The 13,842-nt window shown below is 43.2% G+C and overlaps 1 protein-coding gene across 1 annotated transcript in view; it reads left to right on the top strand.

Annotated features, from left to right (window-relative positions):
• LOC118253000 (calpain-8) overlaps positions 1-13,842 on the top strand; it is a 33,647-nt gene that overhangs the window by 388 nt on the left and 19,417 nt on the right. Inside the window, exons 2-3 of the mRNA XM_035556921.2 lie at positions 4,732-4,999; positions 6,711-6,780. Of these exons, the coding sequence (XP_035412814.1) occupies positions 4,763-4,999; positions 6,711-6,780 (307 nt within the window). The 5' untranslated portion in view covers positions 4,732-4,762. The remainder of the gene's footprint in view (positions 1-4,731; positions 5,000-6,710; positions 6,781-13,842) is intronic.

Consider the following 13,842-nt stretch of genomic DNA (forward strand, 5'->3'; position numbering starts at 1 on the left):
TCAGCTCAGGGGTGCGCTGCTGCCTGTAAATGCTGCTGCTGCTGCTGGCACCAGCATAACACTGCATTCCTCCGAGGGAGAGTTCAAACTGTTTCATATTTCAGGTCTGACTCACATCTTAAGAGCCGGAGAGCACTCCCCAGGCAGTGGTGGAGAGGCTAATAGCACTTGGTAGCTGCACCCACCACCTGCACTCGGCAGCTGTCTGCCTCCGAAGGACAGGTACGGCATGTGGTGTAGCATGTCCTGAGACCTGTATGCACTAAAGAACTGTTCAGAGCCATTCTAGTGGACTAAAATTAATGCTATTGATTGAAAAATGTGTAAAGAATCATAAAATACCTGGCTGTGCCACGTGCTGAGATGTGATGGGAGTTGTTCCTTGAAAACTGCAAATAAGTTGTTTTTCTTCATTGATGAGACAGGCTTCCTTGATGCACCAAGGGCCACTTTCTGTCCACTTGCTTGGTGGCTTTGGACTTCAGTAACTTGATTGAAGCACTGCTAATGATTTCATAAGCAAGAAGGCCACTTACTTAATCAGGAAAAAAAAAGAGACAATAGCAACTCACCACCTTATAATTTAACCAACAAGCCAGTTGCATCGTAGTGTGAGGGTTCCAGTACCCATAGTGCTGCTCAAAAGGCATTTGTTTGGCTCCACACAGTGGCTCAAATCTGTACAGCTACCACAGATCAGACCTCTGATTTTTCCAGAGCCACATTAAAAGCAAACTAGAGTCAGTTTAAAGCAGTGGTTTTCACTGGTCTACAAAACCAGTTTTGGTTTGTGAACTCCTCTGGCCAGTTTCCAGTAGATGCAGAAGTCTCAGTTAGGTTAAGATTTGTCACATAATAGCTCTTTTTCTTAGTCATCTACTCTGCACCCCATAGGTGACATTCACAGACCACTCTAGGGTCTGCTGACAGCATGCCCAATGCCTTTGCTTACATGCCCTCTCTGCGCAGTCAGTTACCAGAGTTTTCTTAGAATCTCTGTAGTGGGACAGGGGCTAAGACAGAACCAAAGAGAGGAGAACAGAAGGAAGCAAAGGCAGAAGGAAACTGAGGCAGCAAGAACTCAACCAGGAGGCAGTGGGAGAGGTCCCTGAGACAGTACAGAGAAGAAGGACATTAGCCACCAAGGCTTGTTAGGGTGGCCCCAAGCATTCAGGGACTGTACTATCCCAGGTGGTTTGATGACAGACAAGGACATGGTGTATTGCAGAATTTCACTCACTATATGGGAAGTTGACTGTCTAAATAGCCAACTGAACAGCCTACCCACTAAGTCCTCTGCAACAAGCTATGTTGACAAGTCAACTGCTTCCAGCCTAGCAGCAGGTGTGGATATGTGAGTCTACAGTTAGGAAAAGGGAAGTGTTTTTGAGCACTACTTGAGTCAGTCCTTTCGTGTTCTATATACCCCCAAAATACACCTATTTTCCTTAAAGAAAGGGGTAATTTCCACTTGTATGTTAGACCAATGTAATAGTCCTAGGCAAGATAGCAGCTCTAAGAAGTTACCCACTAGCATCTAGCAACTTTAGAAGGAAAAAGAAATTTGACTTTTTCCTCAAGATTTCAGCACACATGCAGCACTTCAAAAGAAAAAAAAAAAAACAAAACAAAACTGACTCTCATTTCCCAAGTGAAGTGATTTTGGCTGTTGCTGCAGAAGCTGACAAGGGGCATCCAGCTACCACTCACAGCCTGGAGTCCCAGACAGGATGTACATGCCCTTCCTTCCTTACATCCTCATCCTCATTCATCAATTGTAAGCAGTTTAGTGCTGCTCCACCTCACAGCCTCCCTCCCTCCCTCTTCTCACCTGCCCTCCTGTTCCTCTCTCTGCCCTATACAGTATACAGGTATTGTGAGGATGGAGGAGAAAATACAGCCAATGGTCCAGGGAAGGGGAAAACGGGGCTATGCACCTGCTGGACTTCTGCTCTCCTCCCCCAGGAGCACAGTAGGATGAGGGTGGTGTCCCAAAGGAGGAGGCTTGCAGCAGTGGTGATGTTTCACAATCAAGAGAATTGCTTTCTCCTCTGGAGCTAGAGGTTTCTTCATCAGTGCAAGACTGCAGCACCAGCCAAGGGAGCGAGAGGTGGTGGCAAGGCCTGGGTCATCTTGTGAAATGCACTTCCCAGCTCCCTACAGGGCTGTAACTCTACTCTTGGATCAGTCCCTCTGTGTTGTGGAACTTTATATCTTGGGCAACGACTCTAAAAGAATAACCTTATAGATAAATGTTTGGGTTGTTTCTGCCTATTAATAGCCACTCCATTTTCAGAGTAAAATGATTCATAGGAGCCCATATATCCTTGTGTTCTGGATGCAAGCTCTTTAAGTCAAGCTAATCCCTTTTCATAGTGTAAGGTCTACAACAGTGCTAAGCTGCTTTAATTCTCTTTAGCGGAGTGCTGCAGTGCAGGAGGGTTATGATATTTCCCTCTAATGCACTACAGTAAAAATGTCTAGAACCATTAGAGAATTGGCAGTTATTTTCTTCTAAGGATTTCCACAGATATGGAACAGTTTTGATTTAATGTAATTTGCAGATTCTTCTTTGAAACCAAGATGATGCCTTTTCCTGGTTCATTCTGCTCTTCCCTAGTTATTTCACCCTCTTGCTATTATCAAAAAAGGGAGAAGGGTGAAGAAAAGCATGAAGAGAGGGACAAAAATATGTAAGTCTCAGAAGTAACACATTAGAATAAATTTTTTTTTAATATTTTTTTTCTGGTTCCTATTTCCCCTCGGGGTTAATACCACTCTAGCAGCAATTTTGAATCATGGAAAACCTAAAACCTTTCCCCTGCTATAGCACAAGTGTTAGTTGCCAAGAGAAGCCAACTGCACTGTATCATCACCTTTTCTTCTTCTTTATATCCTCTAGATGGTGCTTGTGTATCATATGTAGGTCATGCTGCTGCTAATCAAGCTTGGAAATTGATTTAAAATGCACTCCTACAGATTACTGGAAACAGTGGTTTGTGGTGGACATACTGGGTGGCTACCCGCTCCAAGCCTCCATCAGAGAAAATAATTGTCCTCAACCTCTTCCCAGATGTGAGATACAGAACGGGAAAAATCCTATGGCATATTTACTACCATTTCTGAAGATTAAAATTTGATCATATTTGCATCACATCACACTTCAGCGTGCTAGTGATGCTCTAGGTTTCACCCCTTCTGTGCCCACTCACATCCAGTGGCAACTGGAGTTACATTTGTTATGCTGCATGCTCTGTATGTCCAAAACCATACAAGGGAAACAAGGAATTCTTGACAAAAATGGCAATTTTAAAATACCAGAGCACCTTGCTTTTCCATGTACAACATTGCCAAGGCTTGCAGCAATCACAGCAAAATCGAAGCTTGTCTCTGGGCCACAGAAACGGAGGAAATATCAGAGTAAGAATTTGGTGCAGGGAAGGAATGAGACAAGTATTCTGCCCCATGATCAGAGAAAGGGTGGGTAACTCCAAATGAGTCTATTTTTCAGGAAAAAAATCCATTCTGGAAAAAAAAATCCACCCTTTTCAGCCCTTTCTTATTCGACTTTTCATTCTGATTCAATGCACAAACGGACATAGAAATACTGAAATGTAACAGATATTAAATCCTGACCACTCTTCTTTACTCAATTTCAACAGCATCTCATTTAGTTTTTTGATATCCAGCATAATTCCCCCAGCCCGGTCTTTCCTACCGGTGCCCACTTGGGACTGACCGGGTCATTTCACTTCCCCTCTTGCATTCATGCTCTTCAAATATTTGCAGACAAGTAACTCGGCTAGCCCATGTTTGGACTTCTTATCTCAACAAGTTTCTTGACTTAAAAATTTGCTCTTCCCTTCCCCACACCTTCTGTTTAAATGTACCAAGGGGTAGTCATCAACCATGTCCTCCTGCAAACAAAGCAACAGTTTACCCAGCTCCCAGCTGTACAAGAAGTGGGCTTTCCTAGGGAAAACTGACCATGGAATAGGAAAGCAGAGTGCAGCTGTGCTCTGCCCTGCAGAAAGTTGCTCCTGCTTCAGTTCTCTAGCCGACATATGTTTCAAGCCACCTTAGCAGGGAGGTGTGCACCCATGTATCAGTAGAAGATGAATGACACAAACAGGAACCACTTCTCTTTAAGGTCCAAAAAGCCTTCTGTACCTTTTGTTGCCAATAAATTCATTCATACCAATGCTTCACTTTCAGAGCGCCAAAGACTGTTATTTAGAATAAGATCATCTAAGCCAGAAACTAGTTCCTAGTGCTGCTGCTACTCAGTTTTTTAAAACTCACTGGCATCTCCACAGCCATGCAGATGACATCCAGCCCTAGGTTCTGTCCTCCAACAGCCTAGGGACAGATGCTGGAAGGAAGGAAAGGAGGTCTGAAGCATCCTCGCCTGGGCACTTAAAGACCTGGTCCTGGAGCTTGACATTCAGCATACAATTATTTCAATGTGCAAACAGGCATGCCTGCAAAAACATCATCATTTTCCCTTGCTCCTTGTTAAAAGCATGCTTTAGAAATGAGCCGGGAGTTCACAAGCTTTTAAGCAGACCATTGAGCAGTCACACAAACCAGTGCCCATTCCCCCAGCAGCACAGGCTGGCTGCCTGCTTGCCTCAGGTACATATTTGCACTTCTTAAACCTCCTCCCTTGGGGCAGCCCCAGCTCCACCCCAGCCTGAGACCTGCTTCCATCCTCCTCTTCCTGCCCAGCAGAGACGGACGGAGGGAGCCCTGCCAGGCAGACATGGCCAGGCTGGCAGCAAGGCTGTGCCAAGACAGAGCAGCCCTGGAGGGGCTGGGCTCCTATGGGAAGGCGGTCAGGTATTTGAACCAGGACTATGAAGTCCTGAAGCAGCGGTGCCTTCAGGCTGGTGCTCTCTTCAAGGATGAGGAGTTCCCAGCCTGTCCGTCTGTGCTGGGCTACTGTGACCTGGGACCCTACTCCTTCAAGACCCAGGGGATAATCTGGAAGCGCCCCACGGTAAGAGTGTTTTATCATGGCATGTTTGGTTGGGGTCAGGTCTAACCAACACTCACCTGAACGCATCCATGCTAGAACAGAGCTGATGCTGAATGCCTGCTCTTCCTTTATGTTTTGTTTCTTTGTTTTATTCTATCCTGCCTTATCTTCATGGTTGTAAACGGAAGCAGGGTTGAAAAGGGGGAAAGCAAACAAAACACAAAAACCAGCATTTTCTAAGCCTTTTGTAAAGCAAGGAATCCTATAACTGCCTCTTGGGAATCTGATTTCTCCCTTTTGATTCTGGCTCCTCAGAGCTACACATTCAGAGTGCAATCCAGGGACGCAAACTCCCTCTGCATATCCAGGCAGCACAGGGCAGCCCAGGAGCCACTGACCATCAGTTGTAACAGTACCCACACCATGGTCCTTCTGCTGGGCACCCCAGGAAATTAAGCTAATACTTCAATAAAGCCATCTGCCCCACTTTAAGCTACCTATAACAGATGAAAAGCAGCTGACTGAAACTTATTGCCCAGACACTTACATCCCCTAAACGGCTTTTCATTTAAAATAGTCATTTTCATCAGAAAAAAAATGCACTGAATTTTTAAGACACTTTTTTTTTTAAGCCACAAAATCTGGGCTTCAAAGATTTTTACGCGCTTTCATTTTTCAGTTATTTGTTTCTGTACGTACTTTGCTCCTCCTCCATCATTTTTCCCCTCCTGGCAACATCAAGAAAAAGTAAGAAAAGAGGGAGGAAGGAAAAAATAACAACAAAAATAACTTACCTTCCTCTGATGGGGGATAGGAGGTAGGAGTATACAGGAAAAGTTCACGGCCTATTTTTTTTCCCTACCTAAAAGTTAGAAAAAGAAATTTGCAGATTCAGTAACTCCAAGTTTCCGCCCTTGCAAACCCACTTCAACATGTCACCAGATGATTCAGCAACAAGCACTGTGAACGTACCCCTTGATTTTGCCTGTCTTGGGCAAATGGAAACCTCAGATAACTTACTAAATTCTATCTTGCTCCCCATGCAAGAAAATTGTTGTGTCTGCTGCAGGTGGAGGCCATTACAAATGTAGCATGGCTAGGAATGCCTGAGGGCTGAACTCTAGCAGGGTTATGAATCCCAGTCCTCCCAGCTTTCCATCTGCAAACAGTGCGTGTGGTTGCAGGCTGGTGGGATCGCTGTTCAGTTGTGGGGGTTCTGGAGGAGACCTGCTGTAGGAATGGCCCCCTGCAAAATAAACATCTACTGCTAAGGTCATCTCCCAGTGGGTTGTGACTGATAGTTTGCAGACAGCAAGTGCCAGACACTCCACCGTTGTAGACTTCACGATCTGACTCCTCCTCACGCACATGCAAAAAGAAGCCCTGGGTTGTTGCTGCCTCCACAACCCAGACACACAGGCGTGCTGTGCTCATAGCTGACAACTATTGCTTTCAGCGAGTTTAGGTGGCTGCCTGAGCTGCTCTCAACATAAAACACCAAGTTAAGCTTCCTGGGGACTGACCATTGCTGCCATCTAGAAAGAAACTCATGGGGAATGCCTAGGAGGAAGGGGAGGCTTTTGTTTCCTGAGGACAAAAGTTATATAAATACTTTCAGGAATGATGAAAGTGATTAATATTTATTGAACCTTTACACGGAAACAATGAACAAGAAGTAGGAACTTTTCAGACCAGAAGGGGTAATGCATACTTTGAAAACGTGTCTTTTCAGGAGTTATGTGCCAACCCTCAGTTTATAGTTGGAGGAGCTACTCGAACAGATGTCTGCCAAGGAGAGCTGGGTACGTACAGCACTTTTTTTTTTCCCCTTCTTCTTCCAAAACATGAAGCTTAACTTAAAAATTCCTCATAGACAGATGATTTTCTTGTCTACTTACAGACAGGTTAAGGCTGAGCGTCCCAGCACCTAGTTCACAGCCCCGAGTCAGGCGCCCTGGCTGTAGTATGAAAAAAGGCAGACACCCAATGAGGGTGCTCATTTCCCAGCAAAGGGCTTAACAACCAGCACTGCTGCCTAGGACAGGGTACACATAGGTTTTTAAGAGCTGTGTCAAAGCTGGCACTCACCAAACTGTCTCCTGCAGGTAGTAAGCTAATTATCCCTGGTGGACTGCAAGACTTCCTTGCTTTTTTAAGCTCTTAAGACAGAGCTGGACACTAACCTTATAATTATAGCACTTGCCCTGAAGCGAGAGACTTGGTTTCATGCCTGTCCTAGGAAAACAGTCTCCAGAAACTCAAGAGACACTGAGGAAATTTCACCCTTCAGCTGAGGATTTTTTTTATGGGAGGCAGAACAAGATCCAGCCACAGTTTCACACAAGGAAAATGCACAATCACCAAGAAACAGAGTAGGAACTGGTTTAGTACAGGGGCTGGAGCTGTAATGTGCCATTTCAAGCCAAGCAGGATGGCCCATGAGTTAGGAACATGGACCACACCATAAAAAAATAAAAAATGAATGGAGCACATCAGCTTTGTAATGTCATCCATAATAAGCAATTTTTTCTAAGCCCTTCATGTTGAATGCTCCTACTGTTTCTACAGTGTTTTGTGTAGAGCTGTGAGCAAACAGAGGAAGGAGCAACCATGCACACTGGGCAAAAATACTACAAAAAAAAAAAAAGGCAATGCTGCCCAGCTCTATGAATTGGAGCCTGATGCTGACAAGATGTCTCTCAGAGAGCCGTCACCCTCTCCTGGACCCACCACAGCAAAACCATCTTTCTTACCCATTTTTCTCCAGTTCTTGCCATCGTCTAAACAAAGCTCCTATGCAAACAGTTTTTATCCACCTCCTCCCACTGCCTCCCAAGAGCTGATGCATTGGCCTCTTTCCTGCCTGCCTCGTTGATAAGATCCAGCTGCAGGAGACAGCAGCAGCACCCTCTCCTGACTGCATACAGAGCCAAAAAGGCTGAAACTCTTGTAGTGAGAAATCAATAGATGAGAAACAGAGAAATCAGCCTTTCTCCCTTTTTCGTTGCTTACTACAGTACTCCTGACCTTACTGCTCCTCCATCCCATCTGTTGTGCAAATGAGATTCAAACAATTTCAGCAAATTATTGACGATAAATAATACCAGTGCTGTTCCTGTAAACACAGCACCATTAAAGCAATCACCAAAAAATTCCCTGGTGTGTGGGCCTGTATTCTAGCTGCTAAAAATAAGACGCCCGATCTGCTAGCTCCAGGATATTTATTCGGTGGATGCTGGAGCAGAATACAGGGAATCACTTACTGTATTCTAGGAGAATTGTTCAGATAAGTAATAAAAGCAACATTTCTCGTCATCTCCAATTCATAAATTTTCTGTAACAGTAATAAAAAAAACCATACACCTGAAGCGAAACCTCATTTTCCTTGACAGCTTACAGGTTAAAGGACTGAAGAACGCTACCTGCTCTCCAACTAGAAGAGGTTAACGCACTATTTGTGTTAAGCCTAGAAGCCAAATGCAAATACCCTCAGCCCCTTTTCAATTCTGTCACTTCCTGAACATCTCTTTGGAGTCCCAGGCCTTTGTGCTAAACAGGCTTTCATTTCACAGGGCAGTGCCCAAAGGCACCAAATAGTGGTGGCAACAGATCTGGGCCCAAATGGCTGCTGTGCAGCTGGGGAGGGTGCCTGTTCCTGGGATTTCTCCAACCAGCCTTTGGTGGGCTGAAGCCCAAATGCTGGTCCTGAAAAATACCCCCAGGCCTGGAGGAAAAGTCCAATAATCTACTTCTGCTTTTATTACAAGGTTCCCTTTGTCACTAAAAGTGGAAAAAAGAATATTATATATATTCTCACAAAGGAAGAAAGACCAAAAAAGAGGGGACAAATATAATCTACTTTTGTTTCTGAAAGGCAGTTTACAATTGCTTTTACACAAACTGATCCTTTACAAAATAAACTTCAGAATAGAGGCATGGGACTTACCTTTTATTGTTTAGGTGTTTGCTTTACATCTCAGAGGCGTATCCTATGCTTTTTTGTTATTTGGTCCAATACCTCAAATATCAAAGGACTTGTTATTAAAGCTGTCACGTAAAACACTTCTGTTGAAACAGACCTTGATTACGTATGTACATAAGCCATGTATGTGACCTGTTAACAAGTCCTTTAGGGAAATAGAGCCTATTTTTAATAATTTTCTGTGACATGTCTCATTTCTTTTAAAAATAACACTGCAGGTCAGGGTTTATATGAACAAAAGGAACAAGAAAACCCGTAGTCAGTCTCACTCCATTAAACTTATTTCTTTGACAACAGTATAAGCTAGATGAGTATCAGCTTGGGAAGTTTCATGGGAACTTGAAAGACTTGAAATATTTTAAAAGTGCTTTGAACCATATCTTTTTGATAGCCTAGTAACAACTTGAAATGCAGTAACAGTCTTCATTATTAAAGGTGACTTAGAAAGTTTCCTTGCAGCTAGCTGAATAAGTTAACTACAGAATTGTTTGCAGAGGGTCTCAAGAAGGAAGTGGCATAAATTTAATTTAAAGAATATAAAATACATGCAAAAGCCTCTCAGATTAATATAGCTTTGCAGATCCACACCGGTTATATTCACGGAGCACCTTTGTTTTGACGGCGCAAGAAGCAGCTTCCTTGACCTAGGCTGCCACCACAAGTACCATGAAGCCAATGCAGCTGCAGCCAGTGCACCTGAGCTGAGGACCCCAACCCATGTGCTTTGTCTTACTTTTATCTCAAAAGCAGATTTGAGGAGATTACAGGTAGACTGGAGACCAATCCAAAGCTTAGCAGCTCTATGATAGATCTGATACTTGTTAATGGAGCCTTTGGAGCTCCTGTAGGCAGCAAAGCGTTTTATAGTACTGGATTTGTTCACTAATTTTGCTATAAACATTTGCATATGTACCTCCTGAAGTTCAGCTCCATGAGTCCAGGGGTATTTTATATCCTTGTTCTACTGGGTTGATCGCCTGGATCTCCAGAATACATTCACAGCTAACTACAGGTCCCAAAGAGAATAAAACATGTTCCTTTGCTGGGTGCTCCCTTACCGTTCAGTACACAGCTGCAGATCTTAATTTCCATAAAACACTACAGGAAGCCTTTCTTTGAAACCTCAAATCAGGTATAGCCTCCACTGCCAGAAATTACAAAGATGGTGGGTCAGTGCTTTGGTGTCTGGTAGCATGCTCCAGGTACTAGGGGCTCTCAACAAGCCCTTCCAGCAGAGAGTAAAGTCAAGAGTTAAATCTGCTTGACAAAGCGGGAAGCAAGAGCAATAGTATTGTACTTTGATCCCTTCCAAACACCTAGCATTGGTGTAACAGCAACAAGCTAGGATGCAGTACAGAAGTGTTCTTATGCTGTCTGTTTAGATTGTGGAACCCAACACTTGGATATTTGGTTTAAACTCCTCCGTTACTATGTCATTGAAAAGTGCAGGTGCTCTGAGTGTAGACACTTTGATAGCAGCTAAACAGAAACCAAGTGCTGCTTTATAGCAACTGAAACTAATCAAATTTCTCATTAAATATATAGCTCCTGTGCAAGCAGTGCACTTGGGTAAACATCATTGACATAGACGAGCCACACAGCTCCCATGTCACCAAAGACTCTATATCCATTGCAGGAACTTGATTGTCTCTAAACCAGGAAGCACCTACATAGCACTGAGAACGAAGGTCATTTCAGTGCATCTGTGTGCAGGCAGAGAGAGTATTTCAAGCAGGCTAGCAGTCAAAGCAGTGCTTCAAAATAGTATGTGTATCTATGTATATGCGCAGCTAGGTTTCACATTTACCTTCCCTAGCACAAACTCAAGGTCATAACTGTCCATTTCAAATTAAAAAAAAAAAAAAAAGTAATAATAAAAAGCATCACCAACATTACAAATGACTTTGGATCCAGGAATCGGTCTGGTTTCTTTTTAGCACATTCAGCAGTAACAGCAGTAAACACTGTAATTGGCACTTGTCTAATACTTTTGTTTGTGAAATATGAGACTGAGCAGGAAGCAGCATATGTGCCTGTAGGTGATTTAGCCTCACAGGTCTAATGCCGAGAAGACTTTTTTTTCCATTTCTAAAAGCTAAAAGGGTACAACTTCAAATGTATGTTGTGAGCAGAAATTTGTCATTTTTTCTGACTATAATTGTATGGGAAATATAGTCTAATTATATACATAATTCATTGGCCAATTGGCCTCATTTCCTCTCCCTCCAAAATTCACTCATTTAGGAAGGAAATCAAATCGTTTCCTCAGAATTTGGAAAGTGACTTATAACCTTTAGCTGTACTGCGACAAGTTTTAGGGGTCCTACATCAGCTGCCTTTCCAGAAAGCTTATGTTACCACACTGTACTCCAGGCACAGCACTATTAGTGCTAAACAAAACAGTAATAGCTGCTGCCAGCAAAGCAATGGTGAACTTTCAGAAAACAAAACAAAATAAAATAAACCCTACACAATGTCAGTAGATATGCCTTAAAAAAAAAAACAACAAACACACACAAAAAACAAACAAAAAAAAACACGGAACCAAAAAACCATAAGGATTTATCATTATCAAGGGCTGAGAAGCCTTATTAATAAGCCAGGATCCCATTGTGATTTATGAGAAGAGGCAACCTGCACAATTCAGGCTCTGCTCTGGGAGCTCCTTGATATGGACAGCTTACTGTATCTTCTTTGATTTGTGTTAATGCTGGCATCACAGGAACCTGAACATAATGCATTACTTGTATATAAAGCTGGCCTCAATCCATTTGCATCTAGGCACCCCATGTGAACCTATTTTACCAAGCTACTGCAGAGCAGCCAATTCCCAGCTGATTCCTGTCAGAGGGAAGGTTAATAGTTGCTCAGCCACAAGCTTAGCCAAAGATATTATGCCCCCAAGTAAGGTTTAGAGATGGTGCTCTGCATTGCTCGAGGCAGGCAAAGGTATTTTTAAGGACAAGTTCACCGCTGCAACTCTTCCAATACAATTCGTCCCAAGCACACGTTAAACAGATTCACCCCTAGTGCTTCCGCAGGAAGTTGGATTGCACGGTGAGTTTGCCAATGTCATTCACACTCCCAGATGCTAAGACATTAATTCATACCATAAGAGAGCTGTAAAGGATTTCACGCTGCATTTGGCATCTTGCAAGGATGAAATTCTGAAATTGCTTAGTCCTGAGTCAGAGAAGTAAATAGCACATCTAAGTATACCCCTCTCATTTCACTGACTCTTCTGCCTAATTGTGCATCAAACATGCACCATCCTCAACAAAGCCCAGAGCAATTTGCCTTTCACCAGTTGTAAAAACCGGGCCTGAACCAGGAAAGAGGAACCCCTTACAGATGTTGCCTGTTGGGAAAGCACCAACTCCTCACTGCTACAGACCTTCCCTGGTTTCACCACGGGCTGGAGGATACGGCAGGGACACCAGGAGTCCCGCTCTGCCATGTCCCTAGAAACAGCCTTCTGTGCTTCACAGCAACCCAGGAACAACAAGAATGTCTGGAGAAGCTGGAAATATTAGGTCTTCTGGTCTAACCCTATAAAACTTTCCTTCTTCCTCCTCTGAAGGGCCACTTCCCAGGCTTACCACCATTTAGTTCTACATCTACAAGGAAAAAGCAGAAATTATAACAGCATAAGGCATACACCTGTACCAAGAAAAGCCTCAAAGAAATAGTTACAAAACAAGTCTGAGCATTCTCAGTCTCATTTTTTCCCCTGCATCTATGTTTTCTTGGGAGAGAAGGTTATTATTTTTTTTTTTTCACACCACCTTGAGTTCTCCAGTTTTACTTACTTCACACATGGATGTCTAGGGCTAAGAGGAATCTTCCAAGCCAGTGAATTAGGTCCTGTCCCGCTGAATGCATAGTAATTTAAAAAATAATTGGGTTGAAGGTGAGCTTGAGAAGGTTTTTGGTCATAGCTGCTCTAGAGGCTGAAGCTTTTTGATTCTCTATTCTATATGTGCAGCAACAACTTTTTCCTATTTCTAGTTTAAACATCTCATGACACTTTTATTGTGATTTATCCCTCTTTTCTTTTTTTTTTTTTTTTTTTTTTTTTTTTTTTACAAGGGGAACCTTACCTTTCAAGTAAGAGCTCTTGGCTCAAACAGCTTTTTTGCAAGGTCCTGTCTCACACTTCCTCTTTAAATTTGTATAGGAGGAGCAAGACACTTTTTTTTTTTTTGACTTTTTAAATAGGAAATGCAGATAGATGGAGATAAGCAGGTAACCCAGATAAGCAGGTGATCCAGACATCTTCTATGCCCTTCCAGCTTGAATGCTGTTCCCTGAATGTGGCAGCCAGGATGGCACGGAGCAGTGCTAGGGAAGGCTTAGGAACACCTCACCTGCTGATGATACATTTTCCCTCCCCATTGGAAACAGCTATGCTATGCACATTGGGTGGGTCACATTTTTGTACCTCTATCAGATCAGCCAGCTCAGGTGGTTACAGGCCATCACACCAGGGGCACTTTTTCCGGGTGTTTCTCAAGTTTTTGCATGCCTGGCTGGGATCAGCTGTTTCTGGGTCAGCTCATAGGAGGCATCCAGCTACCTCCCAGGAGGTACAGGCAACAGAAAGCACACAGCACTATGCAAGTCCCAGTATCTTATCTTTACAGTCATAGTAATCATGGTACTGAAACATAAAGCCCAAGTCAATATAAATTGTTATCTACTGCTCTAAGATATTAAATCATGCTACGTATTAAACTCTGTCCTTGGTTTCTCCATTAGCTAATTTCCAATAAAGCAAGAGTTGTGCCACTTCATTCTGCAGTATATGCACCTACACAAAGAAACTATGTCTTGACACAAATAATCCACAGGGAACCAGGGTAATTTTAGCACCTTCAGAGCA

This window comes from Cygnus atratus, chromosome 3 (assembly GCF_013377495.2).
Source record: "Cygnus atratus isolate AKBS03 ecotype Queensland, Australia chromosome 3, CAtr_DNAZoo_HiC_assembly, whole genome shotgun sequence".
Lineage (NCBI taxonomy): Eukaryota > Metazoa > Chordata > Aves > Anseriformes > Anatidae > Cygnus > Cygnus atratus.